Raw genomic sequence first — 27238 nt, forward strand, 5'->3', positions numbered from 1 at the left:
GCGACTTTCACCAAATTAATATGTGGTAGATGTGTATAGGACTGGTGCCACTTTTGTTTGAATCAAATGATGACTTTTTCAGCCAGAATTGCTTACCACAGTGTAGCTCATCTGCTCCATCCTCGCAGTCTTTTTGCCCATCACATAGTGAGGTGTTTAATATGCATCTTCCACTGGGGCAGGAAAAATAATTTTCTTTACATTTGTGTCGGTTTCGAACTAAAAGGAGACAGAATCAGAGTACACACATGTATGAGCGAAAGCATGTAGAACTAAACAGGGGCATCCCTATTTTTGGAGCACTAGGCTGACTCCATGTTTTGTGCATCACTTGCCGCCTTTCTTTGTGTGCGCCACACAAAATAATCCTCAAACCACTGCAAGGCATCATGTTGGTGTTAACAGTGCCCACCCCCCCTCATTGGTGATGCCATTGACAGCAAACGTTGTTTCCTTTGGATAGAAATGACTCTGCTTGTGCTGCTGCTAGAGTTACAGATCCATCAATATGTTTATTTTTCCAAAAAAGAAACGCTATCAAAAACAAACTGGTAGAATATTCCATCCATTTCCCATTATTACACGTCAAAATATTTCCATACATTAACTAGAGAATGGTAATTTGAAAAAAATGATTGATCAATGACGGTATGCATCAAATCGGGTTAACTCCCGGTAAAGTTTGCATCACTTCGCCATTCAGAACAGCTCCATCCTGCCGTATACAGATTAATTTAAATTGAAAATAGGTAACTTTGTCATACATAAAGCTGTTCAACTTTGTATTGATGTCCTCATACTTTATCTACCACCTACATCCGTCTACTTTTCGGTTAAGATTGTCAGAGTGCTAGTTCTCAAGCTGTGATGCAAAAAAAATGAAAAGTATAAATATTCATGGCAAGAATTAGGGAAGAGATCTGAGCTAGAAGCACGCACTATGCTGTGTGGTGTGCATGGCACAGCACATTAGACATGAGGAGGTAGCAGTTGTAAGCATCTATGTCATCTTACCCTTCCACTGCGGCCTCATGTATTGGTGTCTGGATCCATGTGACTTGTACCTCTAGAGTAGTACCAGCGTGGTAGCGGCCATGGTGGAGATGACGATCCGTTTTATTTTGATAATAATCCAATGTAAGCGACCCACATCAAAGGGCCAGCGTGCACAGCTGTGCATCTCTCCATTATCTATCTCCTTATCTTTGTGTAACCCAATGTATCTGTCAGTGAGGAGGCGGGTGTACTGATTGAGTGGAACTATCTAATGCCCCACTCCTGACTTGACTCCAATATGTTCTCCATCCAGCCACCAGAAGCAACAGCTCAACTGTCACCACAGCCTATTCCTTTGAGTCGGTACCCCACTTCTACTTCTACATTCCTGCACTGCTCTATGTGGTGACTTCTGTTGCATCAGTGTGGTGTTTCATTGAAGCTCATAGGCACAAGCAATGTTTTATTTCCTGGCTGTTGGAAATTCTGACTGACAGCTGACTACTAGATCTGGCTTCTGCGGAACCTGCAGTTTTAGTTAGACCTAGTTCTCTGCCATTCTTACTGACTGATGAGCACTCAGAGCACAACTAGCCAATCTCTACAGGAAGAAAAAACAAATTCTCTTTCATTTGTCTGCCTGCGTCTCATTGGTTCCTATTACCAATATTATTACAATTTGATACTATTAATCTATGCATGCGCGATTGTAACAAGTCAGTGGATTTGCCACTATGAAGTGGGCTTGTAATTTCTGTGGTACTTCCACAGTAAAATCCTTGCGGGAATACAGTGGTCTCTCTTCTTCTGCTAGTTCTGCAATGTCTGGTAGACTATTCATGCCTCTACATAATCATGCTTGCGTTCCACGTTAACCTGACAAGAAGGCTCATTACTCATCATCATCAAAGCTTTATTTCGATATATAAAAAATATCTTAAAAGCACATAACTATTAAAATACAATACATTTTGGTTAAAAAAACACTTCATAAATAATTAAAAAGCAAGAATAAAAAAACATTAAACCATTTACAGCTTTGAAAATATTTTGTAAAAATAAAGGATGACCTAATGAAATTTATCATAAGACTTTATGTCTAATCACCCATGCCCAGCTGAGGAATTTATTGTGCTGTATATACTTGGAATGTCTTTTCTAGTGGTTAGACTATTTGTAAGCGTTCCTGCCGCCATCTTTGTGTGTTGTTTTTCATACAATTGAACAATTAAAGTTCGTTTCATGTGTTTATTACTATAACATACAATGTAAATGTTTCAAAAATTGGTTTGGTTTGACCTAACTGAGTAATTTTTCTTCCAAACAATCATGTTTTTTAAATGGATTTTAGTTTGAAAGTCCAAACTGACTTGGAGAGACTCTATTTCATGGCTATATCTGGATCCCCCTTGGATGCGTGTCCGGCCAAATGCCTGAGCTCGGTGGCACCAGCTATTAACAACTTGCTGAACCCCTTGCTCAACATGTCTCTGAGTTCTGGAGTGGTCCCTAAAGAATGGAAGCACGCTCTTATCCTCCCGCTCATTAAGAAGCCTCTGCTCGACCCTTTACAGTGGGCCAACTATAGACCTATCTCCCTTCTCCCTGCTCTGGCGAAGGTGGCGGAGAAACATGTTCAGCACACTCTTACCACCTTTATAGAGAATAACAATCTGCTGCATGACTCCCAATCTGGTTTCCGTGCTAATTATAGTACGGAGACAGCTCTTGTGGAGGTGACCGACGCCATCAGGGAGACGCTTGATCTTGGGGGAAAGGCCATGTTGGTCTTGCTGGACCTGTCGGCGGCATTCGACACCGTCCCACACGCCGGCCTCCTCCGAAGACTCCGGGAGGTCGGTCTGCGGGGGACGGTGTTGGACTGGTTTCAATCCTTCTTAACCGACCGTCGGCAGGTGATCTGGGCTCCTCCGTTCTCCGCGGAAATGCCTTTGCTAGAGGTGGGGGTGCCTCAAGGATCCATCCTGAGCCCCACCATTTTTAACATTTATGTGGCCCCTTTGGCGAAGGTCGCGGAGGCATTTGGAGCCCGGGTCATTTCATACGCTGACGACACCCAGCTCCTGTTCACTTGCAGGAAGGGAGAGGTTTTTAATGGCGACAGAATCAGAGACTGCCTGAGTGCTGTTTTTGCTTGGTTTCAGCACCAGAACCTGAAATGTAACTCGGATAAGTCCGAGTTGCTCTTTTTCGGTTGTGCTGAAGACCCTGGCTGGAAATCGTGGTGGCCTTCCGACATGTTCCCCCCTGAGAAACCAGTTGCCCAAGTAAAAAATCTGGGTGTGGTATTCGACGACAGTCTTTCTTTTCGTCCCCACATCACGGGCCTGGCGGGAAAATGTTTTGGTATCCTGAAGATGGTGAGGAAATTTCTCCCACTGCTTTCCCTTCAATACCGCAAGAACATTGTGCAAGCACTCGTGGGTTCGCGTTTAGATTACGCTAACGCACTCTTCGCTGGTCTGCCTAAATATCTGGTATCCAGATTGCAAGTGGTCCAAAACTCGGCGGCCAGAGCCATCTTTGGCCTTCCACGGAGAGCCAGTGCCTCTCTACTGCGTGGAAAGCTGCATTGGCTGTCTATTCCCAGCAGAATTAGTTTCAAAGTCCTTACGTTGGCGTTTAAAGCCCTCCACTGCATTGGCCCAGCTTACCTCAGGAAGCGGATTGTTCGCTACGTTCCCCGGAGGAGTTTAAGATCTGCTGACCTGGCTAAAGTGGAGATACCAGTGATCAAACGCGTGCGGATGGGAGGCCGGTCTTTCCAGTTTATGGCGGCCAGGTTGTGGAATGAGCTCCCTCTATCACTCCGCAAGGCTAATAATCTTCTGGCCTTTAGAAAGGAGCTCAAGACGCTTCTATTCTCCACCTAACCAGTGGGCCTACAGTGTTTCTGCCGCTGGGTTTTTTCTTGGTTGTGTTCAGGACTCTCTGCCAAAGCGCCGGGACACCCGTTCTGGGTAGCCGTGCGCTCAAGAAATACAGTTCTAACATAACATAACATAACAGTTGTTTCAGAATTCTGTGCAATATACACTTTAAGTCAAAGACAAAGCAATTCGTGTTTGCTGTTTACTTTTGCTATTCTAATTATGGCAAACCACCTGCAGACTAAAGAAATTGTGCACAACATGATTTATGCACTTGGGTGAAGACTAAACACAGAGCAGGTTCTATGTTTGAACTTGACTTCGTCCTGCATTACATCTTTGGAGCTTTTTATCGTTAACTGCAAATAAACATTGGTGACATTGGTGATTACCTGGGCATTTTAATTCGTCTGTAAAATCCCCACAGTCATTTGCTCCATCACATATCCATTCTGGTAGAATACACAGTGAAGTGGAATTGCAGCGGACGAAGCCTTTCGTTTTTATACCAAGTTTGTAGAAATTGCTGCAATCTGTGATATCTGCAATTAAAAAGATTACAAATATTTGCTTTACTTCCAATACGTCTTGCGAAATTATGTCACTTCCAGTATCATCGCAACAGGCCACGATCTTCATAAACTACGGATGGCAGCTGGGTTCTATCCAAACATTGACATTTAAAGGAGGCAGATCCATAACAACAGTCAGGTTAACGAGAATGACAATTATAATTATGGTTCCAGGAACACAAGGAACAGGAACTATAAATCAAGGACTAATAATATGATGGTTTAGGGCAGAAGAGCAGATAGGGTCAAAAGCTAAAATGGGAACAAACAGCTTACTGCAGTTCTTCTCATCCGACGCATCGGAACAGTCGATGACTTGGTTGCACTGGGCGGATTTCGCAATGCACGTCCCGTCTTTACAAAGGAACTCTGTAGAAGCGCATGTTGACGCTACACGAAAAAAAAGCAAAAACACATATTCACAGACAAGAAAAGAAATGTTTACCATTTTGATGACTAGCAGTGAAAAACATGTTTACATATATTTTGTATTGGTTGTATATTTGTTCAGATATATTAAAGCATGTAGCAAGCAATACGTCTGAACAAGCAACCTCAGCCATTGAACAAGTTCATATCAAATTCTGTACATTCCGACTAAAATAGGCTATGGGGTTTCACAGACATGCCATTTTTTTAGATGCTCATTAAAATGGCATCTTCACATCCAGATTTTGTTAAGGAAATAATGTATCAGTAACAGGATGATAAAATTACTGTTTACCAAGTATTTTTTGCTTTCTGCGGGTTAATGGTTATTATTGCTTGCTTTGTGAACATGAAAACAAATCACTAGCTTAGTATTTAAATAAGAAATTATCACTTGTCATTTTCGAACGATTAATAACAATTTTTTTTAAATGTTCTCCTATTATAGATAAGGCACAAAGGGCCAGATGTATGAACTGTTTTAGCCATCGCAATCGGAGAATAGGGACGTTTGCCACTGCGAAAACGCTGTTTGCAATGTAGTAACGCTATTTTGCCAGTCGGTAACCTATTACCGATTCGCAAATTAGGCAGTAGCGGTCGGTCGTGGGAGTGCTGCCAGGCGTTGACGTGGGGAGGGGGAGGGACAGGGTGGGGGGTAGTAAAATATGGATTACGACTGATTACAGGTAAGTAAAATATAAATAAATAAAACAAATTTTGTTGTGCGCACTGCATCGCATTTGGCAATGCATCAGTCCCAATGTTCCTGTTTGTGCTGGACCATATCTTCAACTAGATGGGCCATTTGCAAACAGGAAAAATGTGCCCTATTACTAATAATGAGCTGCCTCCAGGCTGGCTGCAAACTTGTGCTGACCTGGGGGAAGCCTAATAGTGAAAGATGTCCCAGCTCAATAATACTGACGGCCTGCCTTTCACACTGTAGGCAGCACCCTGGTTGCACTTTTATGGGGGCCAAGACCTCTCTGTTTGCTGGTACTATCTGCATTACAGAATCGGCTGCACAAACATGTGTGATTTTCTTCTGTGACACCAAAGTGCCCTGGGTGCAGTAAGTGGACGCACATGCCCATTGCACCCTCGGGTCACATTCCCTGATATGGTCCGAAGTATTCTCAGTAGTATACAGGCAAAAGTATTGACTGAGTTATATCATAATGATACTGCTAAGGCCTTCTGCATCAACATGCATATTCAAAGTTATGACTCAATATTGACTGTAAAAATACACAGCTTTATAATTGTTGGACTTGGCCCTTTTGGCAGGGTCATCCTGTACTTTTTGCCTTCCTCCTGTATTTTGTCTGACCTGTTTTTGTTGGTTTTATGACTCTGGGCACTTTACCACTGCTGATCAGTGCTAAAGTGCATATGCTCTCTCTATTGTAAATTGATGTATGGATTAGTGATTCCATGATTGGCTGATTTGGTTTACTGGTCAGACCCTAGTACAGTGCACTGAGTGTGCCCAGGGCTTGTAAACCAAATGCTGCTGGAGGGCGTGCAGCACTGGTTGTGCCACCCACAGAAGCAGCCTGTAAAAAGTGTGTCTCAGGTCTCCCATTGCAGAGCCTGTGTGCAGTCTGGTACTGGCTTGTTGACTGGGCATGTGTACCCACTTGTCAGTCCCCACACCTTCCCTTTTCTTCATATCAGACACCCCTATGGTAGGTGTCAATAACAAAAAGGGGAGAGAGAAATTCAATCGAGATGGATTCGTTCTCCCTAGACTAATGTAAATAAACAACAAGAATCCACTCCTCGTGTTGTAGGTGTGGTCTCCGCAGTGGGGAGCACCCTACTGGTTTTAAGGTCCCCTCACACACCAACAGGCCCCTTGGTGTCATGCTTCATCATCGGGGTCATCGTACCCCTCTACGGGGTACGGCGTGCTGCGACCTACGGGTGCGTGGAAGCACTTGATGGATTATGTGTGGTGTACGTGAGGGACTGATTATGTGTGTGTGTCGTGGAGTTCTTAAAACTGAGTGAAAATTTAAAAAGGACCTGGCTCGTGGGGTGACTAAAAATTATTTAATAAGCCCCCGGGCTGGTGCTATTAAAAATAAAAAAGTGGGAGGTTGTGCCGCAGTCAATGTGTGTTACCTCCTTGCTGTGTGTATCGACATGTTTCGGTGTAAAACACCTTCTTCAGGACGGGGTACACAAATCCCCACCTTACTCACGTTTCTCTAACTTGTATTCAGGATTATCTTAATAAAAGTGAGAATATATAGTGCAGGGTCAGACAATGTACCTAGCAAAAAACGTTGTTGTTTATCAATCAACTGTTTAAAAGGATGAAAAAGGCTTCATGAGTCCTACGAACAGATCTGGTGTGCTACTTAGCACGATTTCATGATAACCTACATCTGGCCCTAAGTCTCTTAGCTTCAGCAGTGGGTGCACCAGAGTGCAACATTTCTACAGTTGAAGAGGTACTTGGATGAGGCATTAATAAATGTAAATGGTGTGATTCCAACTTGTTAGGGTGTTTCTTAAATCAAATTTATTGTAAGGTTGAGTCACTGATGAAAAATACTGTTGATGCAGGTAATCAAAGGTCATCTTTAATTGAAAAAAGAATTACCAACCCGATAATTAAATATTTAGCCACAGATTGCACATTTTGTTCTCATACAGCTATTGTACAGCCATCACCCTACAGGCCTCCTTGTAGCATACCTTGTGCCATACAAGACCTTAAGAGATAGGTGAAGAGCTGGTATGCTTTAGGCGTTAGGGTGCACTTCCAGTAATCCCATTGATTTGCATAAGGGAGTTGTGCCAGGCACTATCATAACATTATTGTCCACCATGAACACCACTGCTAATAGAGCAACCCAAATCCATCTTAACTATATTGAAGGCTTCCTTCCGGAAAGGTCAGGCACACCACATGGTAAAAAGAAAAGGATCCTTTACCATTAAACTCTGCCACTGCTACTCCAGTTCTTCTGTTATGCTTTCGGACAAAGTCCAAATGCTCCAAGAGGTGGCTTACTCAATTTTTTCAAACAGTTAAAAAAGTAAGGTGGTTCACTTGTGTAGTGTGAAGGTTGTCAGAGGTTTCCTTTTTTTTAAACATGGTAAGGTAGGTTGATTGGGTCAGAAAGGTCCAGAAACTCTAGAGGGGATTTTGTGGTAGTCAATTCTGACCAGGATAGGCTTGCTGATAGGCTTTTCCACACCATGACTTTGCTTATACATGTCAAGGTAAAAGCACTTGGGTACACGATCTTATCCAGATAATGGGTTGGGCAGAACAGAAAATGTATTCTTCGACCTACAATATGGCTTTTGACCTGTAAGGGGAACTATTGATCAGTGCTTAAACGTGTACCTACGTGTGAATAATTCCGCAGAGGCAAGGAGAACTAGCATAAGCACACACTTCATGAACCTTTCGTCACCTTTTGATAGAATAAACAGGAATAAGATTTGGCCATTGATGATCTCAATGGGTATTAAAGTAGATTTATTTCACCTCAAACAATCAATCAATCAATTGATCAGTAGATTTTTAAAGCACAGCTTGTCACCCGTGAGATCATCTAGGAGCTCACATAGTCCGCGGGATCAGTCAAATAGCCAGGTCTCCAGGGACTTTCGGAACTCTGGATGAGATAGAGAGGTCCTGAGATGAAAGGGTAATTTGTTCTATGTCTTAACTGCTACATAGGAGAAAGACCATCCTCTGCATCTGCTGTGCTGGATGCGGGACATAAGGGTTAAGGAAAGGGAATTGCAGCAAAGGTGTCTGTTGGGCTAATAAAGGTCAGGCGGTAATTCAAGAAGGAGGTACTTACAAGCTTAAGACAATTAAGGCCTTAGTAAGATATAGTATGGATAACTCCTGCACCAAGAAATGTTGGATTAATATCCAGGAGAAGAATGGGTGTATCTTTGCCCCTTTCTTATTTACTTTATATATTAATCACATGGTGGTCCACCTGTTCAGCGAAGATTACAACTTGCCACATACGGGGAAGAGTTAAATTCCTGCCCTCTTTATGCGGATGACACAGTGTTGTAAGATGAGCGTTTCATGGAGCGCAATAATCACTAGAGTCCTTTGACACTTTTATGCCATCACTTGAACTTAGTATGAATTGTAGTAAGTTCCATAGCATGATTATGGGCCCAAGGGTCCATGAAGATCAGAAGACATAAGGTCCAAGATTGAGAGATCTCTATGCTAATGTCCTTTGCATACCCTGCAGTGTTATATGGCCAAAGAGTCTCTTGTGCCCTCTCACTGTCCTAAACAATCATATTATAGATGAGTTGTGTTTCATCAGTATTTGAATTAGCAAAGATTTGGGTAGCAAGCCTATTTAAATTATGTTAAAGATCAATTGTGGCTGGTACAGGTAAGAGCGGTGGGGCGGTGGGAAGTTGACATGCAATGGGTTAGGGAAAATAAATAAATAAATAAACAAATAAAGCCACTTACTTTGCGCTCGCTGCATCGCTGAGTCGAATATGCGATGATCACAAGGTAAGTGATTTTATTTATTTTACTTTCCCAATCCCTTTGTATGTTGACTTCTCCCCGTCGGCCTCACTGACCCACGCTCTTACCTGTACTGACTGCACCTGTTAAAAATATATGAAGCAAAACACATCTCTGCAGCATCTAATGGTAGTGGCATCTGGAAGTAGGTATACACTGTGACACTCTTGCAGTTGCTCATCTTAAATTGTGCATTAAGTGCTAGTCAATGGGTATTTGACAGATAAGCTCACCCTTCGCCCTTTACTGAATTGGCTCATGGTTTGGATCAACCCCGATACGAAGCTAACCACACTCTTTTTAAGGGATTCCTGAAACTTGACAGGGCAGGCAGAATCCTACTGTTCAATTATTTTAAAGCTGGATTTAGAGCACTTAAGGCCAGATGTAGGTAATTGGCAATTACCGATTCGTAAATACCGAATTTTACAGATTCAGTATTTACAAATCGGTAACTGCTATATAGGTATTTTTACCGATTCATTTATCGAATCTGTAGAATTCGGTAATTACCGATTCGGTAATTGCCATTGATTCCTACGGGCCTTGAGGCCCATAGGAACCAATGGCAATTACCGAATCGGTAAATACCGATTCAGTAAAATTACCGAATTGACAAGAGGGACAGGGTGTCACTTTGACACCCTGTTGCACCCCTGATTCAGGCTTGTGTGCAAAGTGACACACATACATGCCCTTAGGGCATGTCTGTGTGCCACATGGCACAGGTGTACATGCACAGATGTGCATGTACACAGGAATTCGTTATTTACCATGCAATAGTATTACATGGTAAAAAACGAATTCTTAGGGGCCTGTGGCACTGTTTGCAGTGCCACCTACATATAGATTTACCGATTCGGTAAATTTACTGATTCTGTAAAATTTAGGCCTTCTACATCTCAATCACCAAATACCGGTTGGTAACAGTCGAAATCGGCCGTTACCGACTGGTATTAGGTGACCTACATCTGGCCCTAAGTTATCTGGAATTGTTCTCAGCTCCGGACCTTATACAGAAAGCTGACCTAACTTGAACTAAGGACAATTTTCTGGCATTTCAAAAGAGCGACAGGATGTCTTCCAAACATAATAAAATGTCTGTTAGTGCCAATGTCTTGGTGGAAAGATAATTTTCTATTGAGCGGTAGAGACTGAGCATGGTCCACTGATTATTCATTATTCCAAATGTATGGTCCTAGATGAAGGATTTTGACTCATGTGGGTGTGATTTGTTTGCGCCCCAAAATATGATGCATGTTATTATTTTCTGTGAGAAGTGGTACATTTATTATGCATGATTAATTAAAACCTTTGCAACAATAAAACAGTATTAAAATCCACATTAAAATTGCCCAGTTCAATTTGTTATTCATCTACAAATCTTAAAATACACGTGTCAAGATCAAGCCAACTGATTATAATTGTCCTCAATCAAGTACATTTTAAAGTGCCTGTGCTTCAGGAACAAATCAAGCTGTATGTAGTTGACCTGAATTAAGCAACAATTGTGAGAAGTTGGCCTGGTATATAATGCTCACTAGTTCTAGTGATCACTTTGTACCATGCCAAGCAACCCTTATGATGATCGGTTGTAAGTCAACCTTATAGACTAGTTATCCTAGTGGTAACGTGGACAAAGCAGTCTTAGGCTAAACTCTGAAAGGCATGTGAAGCCAGCTGTATTACCATACACAACCCCCTTGAATACCAAATGAAAGGACACCACACAGATATATATTGAAAATATATATATATTTATTAACTACAAATATCCCCTGAACTCTTTATGAGCACAGAAGCACAAGCGTTAAACAAAGCACAGTTTAAAATACACAAAAGTTGCGCAATATGGATGAGCCCTAGGGGCCACCTAAACCATATACTAAGAAAGTGGTATAAGAGATACCAATCTAAAAGGAAACAGGCCTAGGGCCTTGGGAATCGCTGGAGCTGATCGGGATTAGCAGTGACTAAGTCGGGAAAGGCCGCGGGACTCGGGTGCAGTGTCTAAAGTGCCCGCACTCACCAATGTTAAGTCTATGGTGCGTAAAAGTTGTAAAGTTAGTTAGTTCGGAACCTTCCGAGTGACCTAGAAAGCTGAAACTTGAGACACAGGCCCTAGAAGTATGTACTAGTGTGGAAACACCGGCGTTGCTGAGTTACCTAACCCACAGGAAGCGGGTGCATAGGGTCGAAGTAGTGTCGGGTTTCGTCACGCTGGTGGATGGTGCATGGAGCTGAAGATGCTGCAGGTGGCTCGATGTGAAGAGTTCCGGTGGATCCAAGGGTGGATCTGAAGATGTGAAGACCTGAAAGCAGAGGGGACAATGTTCAAAGTCACTAGCCAGTGATTACCGTGGAACCAGATTGGAACCAGGCGATGTTGGGTGCAAACAGGCGTTGAGGTGTAGCTTCTCTTTGCAGCCACGTAGACACCGGGGGTCGAGAACATCCAGGAGTCGGTCACAAACTGTCGCACGCAGGCTTCTCGCTGTTGGCTGTGTCGGCTATTTGATTGGAGCAAACAGGCCTTGGCTAATGCAAGCCACGCAGGAATCAAAAAAGGCTTATCACTCGGACCAGCAAGGTCAGAGCGGGTGTTCCTTTTTACAGGAGCGAGGGCAAGTCTGGAGCAACCAGACCCGCCATGTAGTTTGTCAGTTTCGTTGCCAAGATCGCCGCTGATCATGTGGCTAGTGGCCGGGATGGCGCATCAAGTGGCACGATGCAAAAGGGCTCCAGGCAGATCGTGGAGATGCTGGGGGGCTGATCTTCGGTGCAAAAGCTGCTCGGTGGTGGGGGTTCTTAGTTCTCAAAGCACAACATCGAGGATGCCTCTGATGCTGCGCAGTCAGCTTTTTGGGTGTCTTTCAAGAGGTCTGGTCCCACATCTCTCGGTGCCTCCACTGGTCCCTTCTTTGCAGGGACTGTGGATCGAGCGGTGAGAAGTCTGGAGTCTGGGTCTTGTCAGGCTCTGGGCTCGGGCTCCGACGGGAGGTGGCGGCAAAGCAGACGTCGAGTTGCTGGTTGGTGCCTGTGTTCACAGGGTGGCCACTCCTAGGCCACAAGGGAGATTCTCTTCAGTCTTCTGTGCAGCAGAATGTCGAAGTCCAGTCGTCTTCTTCGTTTAAAGTTGATTCAGGATGATCTGAGGTGCTCTGGCACTGCTCCCACTCTTATTCCCAATCTGAGGGGTGGATCACCTGCTAGGTCCCTCCTCTGGGTGGGACCAGGAAGGGGGGCGTTTACACCCCCTTTCCTTTGTCCAGCTCCTCACCGGGCCTGGGTCTGGAAAGTCCCAGGACCGGTTTGGACTGGCTTATGCACGGGGACACCTTGTGTGCCCCGGGCATGTCTCAATCTATTCAGCCCTGTCCTACCCAATACACAAAATCCTGTCTGGGGTGGTGCTCGCACCTCCCAAGGCAGGAAACCCTTTGTCCAAGCCTCCCTCGCTGGAAGGACTCCCAGCAGCAGGAGGTCAGACTTGTGTCTGTGGTGGCAGCGTCCACTTTGTGATGCTGAGGCTCTGGTTAACTTTAACCGGGGTTAAGGCTAGGTACATGTCGTGTCTCTCTAGAAGGGTGGAATGCTATCCCCGTCAACAGAACTGTCGAGGGGATAGTATTCCAAATCGTTTGACACCTTACTCGACATGTTTTGATAAAGCCAAACCAAAGTTAGCATATAACCGCGAGGATTATAATGCACTTAAGAGTATATGGTATGGCAATATCCCGGAACAGCTAAGGGAGTTGTTCCCGACAGCCGCAGACAGGCTCAGCTCATGCTAGAGCACCAGCTCACATATATCCAAGCACTCTGCCTCCAGGATTGATGAGGCCTTCCATAGGAGTGGCTGATAGGAACATATGTGTCCAGTTAAGGTTAGATATAGGGATACTATATCTAAGCAAGAGGTGATTACACCAACTTACCCAAGCTGAGTGATCAGCCAGTTGTGTCAAATATGGAGGCCAGGTCAGGGGTGGCACAATACATGCTGCAGCCCCAGGTAGGCCTTGGAAACACCTATGCCCTGGGTACCTAGGGTACACTGTTACAGGGGCCAATAAGGTGAACCAGTTCCAATTGTGTATGCACCTAAGGTACATGGAGTCCATTTTAAGGAGAGAGCAATCAGCCTGGGGCCCTGAATAGCAGGATCCCAGGCCAACTATGTCAAAAACCAGCTAAACACCAGGCAAAAAGTTTGGGGGTAACCATAGTCAGATATCCACCTTCCTACATAACCCCCCCCCCCAAACGAAAGGAGATAAGGCTATCCTTGACCAGGTAAGCCTATATTGTCTAAGTGGCCATATAAGGAAGTACCAGCTCTGGCTTGGTTACCCCCTGTCTCATGGTCCACTAAGCAATCCCTCACCTTAAGGGTATCTGAGGGTCTCCACCATAGGGAATCTCTACCTGTGGTGTGTCTTTGCAAAGTTAAAGGCTGATGTTGGGATGGAGTACTGAAGTGAGATTCCTCTGTAGTTCTCAGCTTCCTCCAATCACTCTCCACCATGTGTGCCTTTCTGTCTTTGACTGAGTTGCACTGTGCTCTCAGGGTCAACCTCTGGCTACCTAAAGCTGGAGGCTGGGTCCCTTTGGTTGGCTTACTGGAGGGACAGTTCAGGTTTGGGCCCTTAGTGTCCCAGGTTTGGCTGTGCCCAACAATATCCATCTGGGGGAGGTCCCTAACTACTTTTAAGGGGGATCCCTCAGGAGTTTTTAAAGATTTCACCTCACTAGGGCTCCTAGTTTCGGTGCCCCTAATCTGTTGATGGGGGTGCTTTATTTGACAGGGGGCCCTTTGGGGCTCACTGTCCTTCTTGTCCTCTGCAGCTCTGGGCTGAGTAAGGCAAGGTAGAGAGGGGCAGGTTACCTGCTCCAGACTGGGTCCCACCTGAGAAAGGCCCACTGCCATCTGAGGCCCTGTCAGGCCAGGCCTAACAACCTCTGGGACAGTTCCTTCATCAGGGGTAAGATCAGTTCCCTGAGGAGGCTGATCCTTTCCTAATGTCTGGTGAGGGGGAGATTTCTCTTCCTCCTCCATGCTCTTAGTTTGGGTGGAGTGATCCATCATTTCAGGCTTCACTACCCATGTATCAGTTTGAGTTTGGGCTGTGGCCATCACAGCCCCACCAACCTTTTCAGGAGGAGACTCAGTTTGGGTATGAGCTGTTATCATAACAGCTCTGCTAATCTTTTCAGTTAGCTAGAGATGGGGCTGAGGTTTGCTCAGCCCTCCCAACCTTTTCAGGAAGGACATCTTGGATTGGGGCTGTAGCCATTACAGCCCCACTAACCTTTCCATGGAGATTTACCATTCTAGAATGGGTTTGCTGTTCAACCTCGGCCCAGGCTGAGATTTCCAAATCATAACCAAGTAGGCAATCTACAGGCAAGTTTGATGACACTGCCACTCTCTTTGGGCCAGTGACACCTCCCCAGCTAAGATTGACTACTGCCATGGGATGATTGGTTTCTATGCCATCAATGATTGTCACCTGATATGTAGCATCAGGTAAAAGTTGCCTTGAGGGGATTAGACATTCAGCCACCATGGTGATGCTAGCCCCTGTGTCTCTGAAGGCCTCAACTTTCAAGCCATCGATGAGGGGCTCCTGTCTATACTTGCTCAAAGTGTTTGGGCAAGCAGTGAAATTGGCAAACCCCATGCCAGTCTCATAGACAAGAGTATCTGAGGTAGGGGACCTGGTTAGGCCAGAATCCACCTGAGATCCACAAGTAAATCCACCCAAATTATTGGGGGTGCTCCCACCACCTGGGGGACCACTGCTGACAGTGACAGGAGGTGTTGGAGCCTTACTTGGAGGTATATTCTCTTTATTGCCATTCTTGTGACAACAGCTGTCTGCTTTGTAATGCCCAACCTGTTTACAGGCATGACAATAAGTCTTTTTCTGGGTTGAAGAAGTGTCTTGGGACCCACCCCCATTCTTGGAGTTTTGGGGCCCTGGGGAAGTCTTTTCCTTGCTTTTATCCCCACCCTTCTCTTGAGGCTTGGTAGTCTCTTTCTTTTGGTCACCACCCTGGTTCTTAGGCCTGATCCTGGTTCTGACCCATTTGTCTGCCCTCCTACCCAATTCTTGTGGGGGGGTCAGATCAGAGTCAACCAGGTGCTGATGTAGAAGCTGATTTTGACAATTACTTAAGATTTGCTCTCTCATAATTAAATTATACAATCCTGTATAGTCAGTAACCTTACTTCCCAGCAACCAGCCCTCCATAGCCTTAGTGGCACATTCAACAAATTCAGACCAGTCCTGAGTCTGTGTCTTCTGGGTGTCTCTGAACATTAACCTGTATTGTTCAGTGGTTAAGCTAACCCATCAATCAGAGCACTCTTCAGGACCATGTAGTTTCTAGAATCCCCATCACGAACTGTGAGGAGTCTGTCTCGGCCTCTACCTTCAAAGGAGAGCCACAGGATTGCTGCCCACTGCTCCGGAGGGATCTGCTGTACCTTGCAGGCTCTCTCAAGTGCAGTCATCCATTTGTGGATATCATCCCCAGCTTTGTAGGGGGGCACAATGTTACTCAGGTTTCTTGTATCAAAAGACCTGTCTTTATCCTTAGGGATAGTGCTGCCACCAGTGGATCCTAATCCACTCTCTCTAGGCTGTCTTGCTCTAGCAAGTTTCTCTTGGGCCAGGGCAACTTCTAATTCTTGTCTCTGGATCCTAAGCTTAGCCTCTCTCATTTTGGCCTCGTGCTCCCTTCTCTGAGGGCTAGTCATCTCCCTTCTGGAGTGACCATGAGAACCTCTAGAAGCCTGGGAGGTATTGGAGTCACCTGAGTGATTCCTACTCCTCCTACGCCCCTGGTTAAGTCCACTTGGGTGTCTGGGCAAGGTCAGCCTTGCTTCAGTCCCAAATACACTTAAGTTTGCCTGGTTAAGCCTATTCACTAGCACCTGGCTATTTCTGCCATCGTCAGAATCACTGCTCCCCCTTCTGTCTCCTCTTCTTCTTCCTCCTCCTCATCTACCTGAGGGGCTCCAGTGACTTGGTCACCCTCATCTACCTGGACTAAGGGGACAAGGGCATCAGCATTGTCATCTTCAGTGGGAGAGCCTCCTTCAGCACTCCCTGTGGGGTCTGTTTTAGAGGTCTTTAGAGTCTCAGACTGGTCTAAGATCTCTCTAAGGTGGTCTGTAGTAGGGGAAGGTCCTGTCTTCAGACCCCTTAAGGCACAAAGCTGCCTTAGTTCCTTAAAGGAAAAGATAGCAAATTTGGATGGTGCCCTTGGATGGTCACTCTCAACAGGAGTAAGTCCACTGGACCCCTCTGCTCCACACATTGCTCTAATGTGGGTGGATATCTTGCAATCTACCTACACTGGTGTTTACCTACTAAACCCATCTAGTAGATGTAGTCAGGGTGTGCTACTCCCTATCCTCTACAACAACTAAGTTCAGTAGAACTTAAGTATACTAGTCTTGTTTTATATGTACCTAACAGGTACCTGTATGATCTTTCAAATGATAATCTCAAAGATTGTAATGGTAAAACAACAGCAAGCTCAGACCCCAATCCGCTGCTCACCAATGTGAGAAGTTGGCCTGGTATATAATGCTCATTAGTTCTAGTGATCACTTTGTACCATGCCAAGCAACCCTTTTGATGATCGGTTGTAAGTCAACCTTATAGACCAGTTATCCTAGTGGTAACGTGGACAAAGCAGTCTTAGGCTAAACTCTGAAAGGCATGTGAAGCCAGCTGTATTACCACACACAACCCCCTTGAATACCAAATGAAAGGACACCACACAGCTATATATTGAAAATATATATATTTATTAACTACAAATATCCCCTGAACTCTTTATGAGCCCAGAAGCACAAGCGTTAAACAAAACACAGTTTAAAATACACAAAAGTTGCACAATAAGGATGAGCCCTAGGGGCCACCTAAACCATATACTAAGAAAGTGGTATAAGAGATACCAATCTAAAAGGAAACAGGCCTAGGGCCTTGGGACTCGCTGGAGCTGATCGGGACTAGCAGTGACTAAGTCGGGAAAGGCCTGCGGGACTCGGGTGCAGTGTTTAAAGTGCACGCACTCACCAATGTTAAGTCTATGGTGCGTAAAAGTATTAAAGTTAGTTAGTTCGGAACCTTCCGAGTGACCTAGAAAGCTGAAACTTGAGACACAGGCCCTAGAGGTGCTTGGAGCTGAAGACGCTGCAGGCGGCTCGATGTGAAGAGTTCCGGTGGATCCAAGGGTGGATCTGAAGATGTGAAGACCTGAAAGCAGAGGGGACAATGTTCAAAGTCACTAGCCAGTGACTACCGTGGAACCAGATTGGAACCAGGCGATGTCGGGTGCAAACAGGCGTTGAGGTGTAGCTTCTCTCTGCAGCCACGTGGACACCGGGGGTCAAGGACGTCCAGGAGTCGGTCACGAGCTGTCATACGCAGGCTTCTCGCTGTTGGCTGTGTTGGCAACTTGATTGGAGCAAACAGGCCTTGGCTAATGCAAGCCACGCAGGAATCAAAAAAGGATTATCACTCGGACCAGCAAGGTCAGAGCGGGTGCTGCGTTTTACAGGAGCGACGGCAAGTGTGGAGCAACCAGACCCTTAGTGTAGTTTGTCGGTTTTGTTGCCAAGATGGCCGCTGACCATGTGGCTAGTGGCCGGGATGGCGCATCAAGTGGCACGATGCAAAAGGGCCCCACGCAGATCGTGGAGATGCTGGGGGGATGATCTTCGGTGCAAGGGCTGCTCGGTGGTGGGGGTTCTCAGTCCCCAAAGCACAACATCAAGGATGCCTCTGATGCTGCGCAGTCACGTTTTTGGGTGTCTTTCAAGAGGTCCGGTCCCACGTCTCTCGGTGCCTCCACGGGTCCCTTCTTTGCAGAGACTGTGGATCGGGCGGTGAGAAGTCTGGGAGTCTGAGTCTTGTCAGGCTCTGGGCTCGGGCTTCGGCGGGAGGTGGCAGCAAAGCAGACGTCGAGTTGCTGGTTGGTGCCTGTGTTCACAGGGTGGCCACTCCTAGGCCACAAGGGAGATTCTCTTCAGTCTTCTGTGCAGCAGAATGTCGAAGTCCAGTTGTCTTCTTTGTTTAAAGTTGATTCAGGATGATCTGAGGTGCTCTGGCACTGCTCCCACTCTTATTCCAATCTGAGGGGTGGATAACCTGCTAGGTCCCTCCTCTGGGTGGGGCCAGGAAGGGGGGCGGTTACGCCCCCTTTCCTTTGTCCAGCTCCTCGCCAGGCCTGGGTCTGGAAAGTCCCAGGACCGGTTTGGACTGGCTTATGCACGGGGACACCTTGTGTGCCCCGGGCATGTCTCAATCTATTCAGCCCTGTCCTACCCAATACACAAAATCCTGTCTGGGGTGGTGCTCGCACCTCCCAAGGCAGGAAACCCTTTGTCCAAGCCTCCCTCGCTGGAAGGACTCCCAGCAGCAGGAGGTCAGACTTGTGTCTGTGGTGGCAGCGTCCATTTTGTGATGCTGAGGCTCTGGTTAACTTTAACCGAGGTTAAGGCTATGTACATGTCGTGTCCCTCTAGAAGGGTGGAATGCTATCCTCGTCGACAGAACTGTCGAGGGGATAGTATTCCAAATCATTTGACACCTAACTCGACATGTTTTGATAAAGCCAAACCAAAGTTAGCATATAACCGCAAGGATTATAATGCACTTAGGAGTATATGTTATGGCAATATCCCGGAACAGCTAAGAGAGTTGTTCCCGACAGCCGCTAACAGGCACAGCTCATGCTAGAGCACCAGCTCACATATTTCCAAGCACTCTGCCTCCAGGATTGATGAGGCCTTCCATAGGAGTGGCTGATAGGAACATATGTGTCCAGTTAAGGTTAGATACAGGGATACTATATCTAAGCAAGAGGTGATTACACCAATTTACCCCAGCTGAGTGATCAGCCAGTTGTGTCAAATTTGGAGGCCAGGCCAGGGGTGGCACAATACATGCTGCAGCCCCTGGTAGGCCTTGGAAACACCTATGCCCTGGGTACCTAGGGTACACTGTTACAGGGGCCAATAAGGCGAACCAGTTCCAATTGTGATGCACCTAAGGTACATGGAGTCCATTTTAAGGAGAGAGCAATCAGCCTGGGGCCCTGAATAGCAGGATCCCAGGCCAACAATGTCAAAAACCAGCTAAACACAGGCAAAAAGTTTGGGGGTAACCATAGTCAGATATCCACCTTCCTACAACAATGTTCAGAAACAAAGCAGTAATAAATCCACTTTTAAGCATTGCTTAAAATTGCACAAATTGGTATGATGTGATCGGCAGATCTTGAGGTGCTTGCACTTCAGGTTTAAGTAAGCTGGACACAGTTTCTTGAGTTAGGCAAGTATCAAAATGCTTATGCTTCTGCATCAAGTAAGCTGATCGTAATTGTACTGTATTAGGCAACAGTTTGCAGAAACAAGCATTATTAAACTCTACTCTTGGCATTGTTTAAGATTGCACAGTTCAGTATGGTACTCGCCTGCAGATCTTAAAGTACTTGTGCTTTATGATCGAGTAAACTGGACATGATGTCTTAGGTTGAGCAGATCTCAAAGTGCTTGTGCTTCGAAATCAAGTACACTAATCATATTTATCCTGTACTCCACTCTTGAGCTTTTTAGAAGGTCACACAGGACAGTACAGTGCTCATCAATTGATTTGAAAATGCCTATGCTTCTTGATCAGTAGGCTGGTCATTATTGCCATGGAATGAACAGTTCTTAAGCTGCTCACACTTCAGGATCAGGTGAACTGGTCCTGGCTTAGATAGATGTTGAGATCTTACCATCATCAATCAGGACAACAGTAATCTATACGCTATCATTTTTAGCATTTTTAGCTAGTATCAAGCAGTACCCTTACCAGCTGCATTTGTTTGTGCATGCAACATGTTTTTATACCACCTTGTTACTTAGTCGAAAGTTTTAGTAAGCCGGAAATTTAGCTGTGTCTCAGACGGGTCGAAGCAAAGCTTTACTGCCTGCCTGCAGGAACGGATACCGTTCTGCTTAAAAAAAAGCTTTAGTAAGCTATACCTAATGTCCTTTATTTTGGAGCAGATGACATGGATAATGACCTCTTTACCAACTCTGCATAGCCGACAGAATTGCAAACTGTCTCTCCTCTACCAGACGGCAGATGAGGGGTAATCGGAATAACACCAAGTCGTAGCTTTAAGAACTTTCCTTTCATCTTTATTTTGACACCAGTTTTGAGGTAAGATTGCTGTTGCAGTATTTTATAACCGCTAAGCATTATCCAACCATTTGCACTTTTCATCTATGGCGGATACGATTTGCGTTGATTTTTTCATGATTTTTTTAAAAGACAAATGGTCAGTAGGGGTTCCCCAGAGATAAGACAATCACAATACTTTAAGTGAGTCAAACAGAAAGTCCCTAGCTGGAGATTTTCTGTGGCAGAGCAAATCGAGCCAGAGGTGGGAATTTAACGATCCAACCTCTGCGCTGCGGATCTTGTGCCAACTACTTATGTACACACTCCTTTCCACCGATTGTTTTTAAAGTCCAAATTCCAGCCGTATTTGGGCTGGTGAAACGTATTTTGGCAGGTGGAAAATTGCTCTATAGCAGTTGGCTATCACTATGGGATGTATGTCGTTACTATTCATGCTTTTACAACGCATGCCTTTACCACTCAACTTTTACAACGCAAGTCGTTACAACGATTTGCGTTGGGGGGCGCTGGATAGTGAATAGTTCAATTTACTATTCCAACTCCAGTTCCTGTGGATAGTAGGAAAGGTTTTGGATAGTAAATTAAACCATTCCCTATCCTACAGCGCCCCCCAGCGCAAGCCGTTGTAACGACTTGCGTTGTAAAAGTTGCGTGGTAAAGGTAGTGCGTGGTAAAAGTTGCGTTGTAAATGCTGTTCCTCATCACTATGTCCAGGACTCTGGCATCCTTCCCTTGGAGAGATGAACTCCCATATGTTAGAGTCGGCTGCAATTTTGCTCGCAGCACCTGTAGCAACGGGTCAAGTGTTAAGTCGTGCAGTTTGTCCTTCAGTGCTTTCATCACCAGGTAAGTCGTGGTTCCCTCCCCCCGAAGAGACTCCAGCTGTGGTTTGAATATGTTTTTATGGTCCATAAGTACCCCCAGTTATTTGTAGCAGGTTGTCAAATTCAAGCCTTGTCCGTTTAAATGCCAATTAATCCTTTTCTTTTTTAAGACATTTACTGCCATGATCTTAGTTTTCTTGAGATATGTTTGCAGGGAATTCCTTTTTGAAAAGGTATAAGGTGCATTCAAAAGAAGGCCGACTTATCAACACCAGATCGTTGGCATACAACAAATTTGACAGCAATATGTTCCCCAGTTTTGGAGCATGAGAAGAGCACTTACCTAGTTCACCTGGCAAATCTGCTAGGAAAAGGTTGAATAATAAAAGCACTAGAGCACAACCTTGTTTTAACCCTTTAGATGTCGGGATTTGTTTGGAAAGGTGTGTTCCTTCTCCTAGTTTGATCTTAATCCAGGTGTGTGTGTCCAACTATTTAAGCTGGTCCTGAAGTGGTGTTGTTATCAAACAACTTTCCAATTTTTTGCCAAAGTTTAATTCAGTCAACATGATCAAAAGTATTTTGCCTCCACATCAAAGAGGGCAATTAGCCGGTAATTTCTTGGAAGTTTCTTGTCACCCTGTTTGAAAATTGGACTGATAATGGATCCTTTTTCACGCACTCCGGGACTGTTCTTTTATCCTTTATATCTTTGAAGACTGGTAATAGACCAAAACGCCACATCATGTTTATACAGTACTGGTGGAATACCATTTAGACCTGGGGTGCCTGTAATTCTGCCCCAGGCTTTAGGTCAGTGACGGGGCACAGGAGAGACTTTGGCAATATAACACTGCAGGATATGAAAAGGACATTAGCATAGGGATCTCACAATCTTTGACCTTATGTCTTCTGGTCTTTATGGACCTTGGGCACATAATAATGCTGTGAAACTTACTACAATTCATACTAAGATCAAGTGATGGCATAAACATGCCAAACGAATCCAGTGATTATTGCTCTCCAGGAAACGACCATCCAACAACACTGTGTCATCCGCATAAAGAGGGTAGGAATTACACTCTTCCTTGTATGTGGCAAGTTGAAATCTTCACTTAACAGGTGGACCTCCAGTTGATTAATATATAAAGTAAATAAGAAAGGGGCAAGGATACATCCATTCTTCTCCTGGATATTAATCCAAAATGTCTCTGTGCAGCAGTTATCCATACTGTATCTTACTAAAGCCTTAATTGTCTTAAGCTTGTAAGTACCTCCTTCTTGAATTACTGCCTGACCTTTATGAGCCCAACATACACTTCTGCTCCAATTCCCTTTCCTTAACCCTTATGTCCCTCATCCAGCATGATGTTTATGTCAGTTGGCGTTGGACCATAATGTTCTTCTTTGGCGGAGAATGAAGTATTTGAGCCTTCGCCGGTTCCACCTCCCGGAGATGTTTTTCACTTCCTTGTGGATCATGCTGCTTGACTGTAATGGGGCTAGACCCTGTCTTTTCCCTGCTAGTGTAACCCCTGTTCTCTATCATATTCCCCATTTCGTTGTCTGCCTCACCTTTATTTCCAGCTGTGTTGTTAAAATGGTTGAAGAGGTATCCAGCCCAAACTTCCTCTGTTATATTGGAGCTGATTCCTTGGATCTAAAATGTTTTAGCTGTACATGATATTGCATCAATGTTACTGGGATTACACCTTAATCGCTTGAGATTTGAGGCTCCTTCTACATTGCTCCCTTTGCATGACTCTAACGTGAAGACTGTATTGGCCTTTAGCATAATTTCCTGAGGCAAGTGATCGCTATGTTCCTTGTGGCCTATTCCAAAAGGTGCGACTTTACCAAGCATTGTTAAAGTTGTAAACGTGAAGTCTAACTGATGAACGGAACGTGGGGGCAGGTGGATTATCCCCCTGAAAGCTGCCGTTCAATACTCTTAAATTAAAATATTCAAGTTGCTGGAGCAGGTGTTTTGAATATCTGGTGGATTTTTCGATTTTTGGGGAGCCCTGGTTTGGTATTACCCAGGTGACAGTAAGGTCTTTCACAAGGGCTTTGTCTGTTCCAGAGCCAATGAGGTACATATTGAAATCACCTGCTCATCCATAAACCTTTTTATTGCTACAATTAGCACCTTAGCTGCTTTTGACTTTTGTTTAGGGTGGATATAGGTGTTAATTATTATTACTTCCTGACGAACCTTGATAAACTCGAGTGTTGTCTTTCCTGCTTGAATGAAACTTGGAGGTGTGATTTGAGCCTCTGTAGGTGTGATTTCTCCTATATTAGTTATTGATGCCATAATCATTAGGCTCCCCGAACGGCGACCAAAGAGACAACCCTTTGTTGCTGGAACACAATGGGAAGTGTATCAATGAAGCTCAAAGGCCTGGTCCTCCCAGGTTTCTTGGAGCAGTATCATATCAAATGTTTTTAGGTAATGCAGTATCTCATGGTCCTCGATTTTGCTGGCTAAGCCGTTGATGTTCCAAATACATATACTGATTTTGTTGGTCTCGGCCGGGACCATCTTTGAACTGCTCTCTCCGTTGTCAGTTTTTTTGCTCCATTGTAATTGTACGCTGTATTTGCCTCCAATTTTGCGATGTTGTCAGCGTAGCAAGATATGATTCCCTAGAATCTAAATTTGAGGCAAATAGCTTTGAGCGAATGGCTTGCGCTCCAGGGGCCCTGCTCCTGGCTCCTTTTAGTACTGAGGTGGCATTCTTAGATGGACCATCCGTACAGGTATGTAAAAAAGGTGTCGGATATAGTGGTGTTAGTTTGACTTACAACTTTATAACTCAATGTTTAAACATTCATAATTTTAGTAACTACCTCGCTAGAATTCCAAGTTGTTTTTGTTTCTTCTGGACATTGCAGGTTGTTGGTTGGTTGAAACTCTATAGAGAGGAGATCTGCAGAGCTAATGCTATCAAAGCTCATAATAGAGCATAGGAGCCGCAATATAGTCTGTCTGTTTAATACGTCCACCCTGTCCTGAGATTCATACCCTGGGATGAATATGATGGTAGTCGTACCTTCCTCGTGTCGAGTCGAACCACCATTTGCTCGGTGAGAGATCCCTCATGTCCAGAGGGCCTGGGTTGAGTAAAACGACTTATTGTATCTCCTGGATTGAACCTCTTTGGGGGGATCTGCTGGTGGTCACATTGCGTTCTTGTAGTCCTGACACCCTAGTTGTGTTTGCATTTCCGCTTGTTGGCTGTTGTGGTGACTCTGTATTATTATTCTGAGTGTTATCTCGAGGTGACCTTACATTTTGGTCCTTTTTAGTTGTCCTTTTTAGTTCTGAATTTAATGTAACTAGCCCTTTTCTTATTTGGGTTGACTTCTGCTTGTTATCTTCAGCCAAACATTCTCCATTTATAGGCCCGGATCAGATGGCAGGACAGCTTTTGGTACCGTGGAAGAGTGCTCAGGCCTGTCAGCCGAGGTGGAAGTGGAGGCCTGCTTAATGGCCTCAAGGTTGAATTCAGGAGCTGTTAGAGTTGCATGGGGCTGATACTTAATGCATAAACCCTGACCTGCTAACTTCCTATTTCTTCCCTTCCTTTTTTGCTCCCCGCGAGCTTTCAGGAGATAGGGGGCTTTAGATACTGCACTCTCTATTATTGTTGCTGTTGCTGCACTGCCAACAGAGGGAAAATACGGGCTGGTTGATATCAGCCCCACTTTTGGATGCTCCAATATTGTTGTCACTGTTCTAATACTTGAATGGATACTGGGTGAGACAGTTGTTTTTCAGTCTAATATTTGGTCTCCTATCACTGATGGTAACGTTTGTAGTTTGTCCACTATTGGTGCACAAGAGCATTCTGGTTTTTCCAATTGAAGTACATGAACCGCTTCCTGCCCTCGCTTCATAAGGCCGTTGAGAGCTGATAATTTCAAATCAATCCCTGAGATGGAGTCAGCCAGGGTTTGGAGAACCGTGAGCTGCAGGTCGAGTTTATGCAATTGACATTGTAGTGCCGCAGCTGAGTGTTGCAAGGCACTTAAAATTGTTACCCAGATGGATTCTAGGGTTGAACATCCTGTAGGATTACTTTTCTCTATCCACTGGATGCTGATTGCTCCCTCAGGTGAGTGGTGCAGAATAGGTTTTAAGTTGTAAGAGGCGACTAGTTCCTCCCATTCCTGTGAAGCTACAAAGGTCATATCAGTGTTCATTGAATAGGAGTCATCATAGGGAAGCAGTGTACGATGCTCTGGAGATGTGCTGTCCGTTGAGTTGTTGAGCCGTACCAGCCCTACCAGGGCTTCCTAAGCATCAGATTGGATAATTTGCATTTGAAGGGGAGAACTGTTTTTTGGCTGTAATAACAAATCCTGTGCTTTGTGATCAGTGTGCCTGCCCTGTTCCATAGTGGGGTCTGGCGTATCCCTAAGGTCCGCCGGATCAATGATTTCTGTTTGCCTCAAGTTATTTCTGTCGCATTTGTCTAGCTGGCTATTCGCGTCTGGTTAGGGGGTTTGTCCCCCTTTTGGCAACTCGAGGGGCCGCATTTTTCATTGCAGGGTATTACTCAAGATCACCTGCTCTGGCTCACCTCCGTCTCTAATGTCTCTACCGGCTCTAGCCCCTGATAGTCTATTAGCCTCACCAGTTATCAGGGCGGCTGTATCTTCTGTTGCCGTGGTTATTCCATCTGAGTTGTGGGGGTTGTTCCTTACAATTGGTGGGGACTCTGCCGGAGACTCTACCGGCTTGATGTTACTCAATGAGATACAATCAAGTTTGCCTGGCTGGAGTCCCTTTACGTTTTCGGTGTTGGAATAAATTACTGTTCTGGGGTCTTTCAAAAAGGAAAAATTATAATAGATTTTTGGTTGGAAAGTAAATGGAAATTTCCTCTGCTGCACCCCCTCGATGTTTATCAGATCTTCTGATTCTTGACACCTAAATGGTGACATGCGGTTGGTTAGAGTTAGAAAGTTAGGTGTTGCTGAACCAAAGGTTTTACAGGTGCCACCCCCTTCAGCGGCAGAACTTGTAGGGCCACCTCTTCCGACCTTTGCTACCGCATTTGCTACAACACAGTTTGCGATTACTTTGTCATGGACCAGCTCTGGTTCAGGGACTACCTTGCAGTCAACTTTTCTTTTTTTTATTTGGGCTTTAGTCCAGTAGGTGGTTGTCTTAGTCTGCCAGACCTCATGACACTACTTGCTGACCAATGTTCTGATGTTATATTCAGCTCTCCAACACTCTCCAACAGTCAACTCCCCAGTGAGGGAGCCAAGGACTTGTAGAAAAGAGACTTGCTCAGAAGAAATACTCTCATTTAATTTCTAATAGTGTATTAATTCCATATTGTGTAAAACTAATATGCACCACATTGAACATGAAAGACAGAGAAGCTTGACTGCATGTTTACTAATAAGTAACTCAAGCGAAATTCTAAAATGGCTGCTAATGGGAAATCTTTATTTTGCATGTGTCAGCAGCATCGACGCAGTTTGACGAGCTGTCGCTTGGAGGGAATTTCTTGCACATGAGCAGATGCTATTAAGATGGCGGCTTGGAAGCTCTCATGCTTGGCATCTGCTTTGTTGAACTCAACCAACCTATTTTACTAATGCTAATGCAGTGAAAGCATTAATAAATGAAACGGGATTAGAGTAGAAATAGGTGGTATACAGTGAAACCATTTATTTTTTTAAATTATTGTTTGTCCTTGTAACTCTCTTATTAGTGCCTATTTTGGGCCTTTCGATTCGAGAGTCT

The 27238-nt window shown here is 44.8% G+C and overlaps 1 protein-coding gene across 1 annotated transcript in view; it reads right to left on the reverse strand.

Annotated features, from left to right (window-relative positions):
- Positions 1–27238, reverse strand: part of LRP1B (LDL receptor related protein 1B) — a 3669685-nt gene that overhangs the window by 686655 nt on the left and 2955792 nt on the right. The window contains exons 48-50 of the mRNA XM_086955170.1: positions 4736–4849; positions 4280–4429; positions 97–219 (exon numbers count right to left, since the gene is read on the reverse strand). Coding sequence (XP_086811296.1) covers positions 97–219; positions 4280–4429; positions 4736–4849 — 387 coding nt within the window. The remainder of the gene's footprint in view (positions 1–96; positions 220–4279; positions 4430–4735; positions 4850–27238) is intronic.

This window comes from Lissotriton vulgaris, chromosome 2_1 (genome assembly GCF_964263255.1).
Source record: "Lissotriton vulgaris chromosome 2_1, aLisVul1.2, whole genome shotgun sequence".
In the NCBI taxonomy this organism is placed as follows: domain Eukaryota; kingdom Metazoa; phylum Chordata; class Amphibia; order Caudata; family Salamandridae; genus Lissotriton; species Lissotriton vulgaris.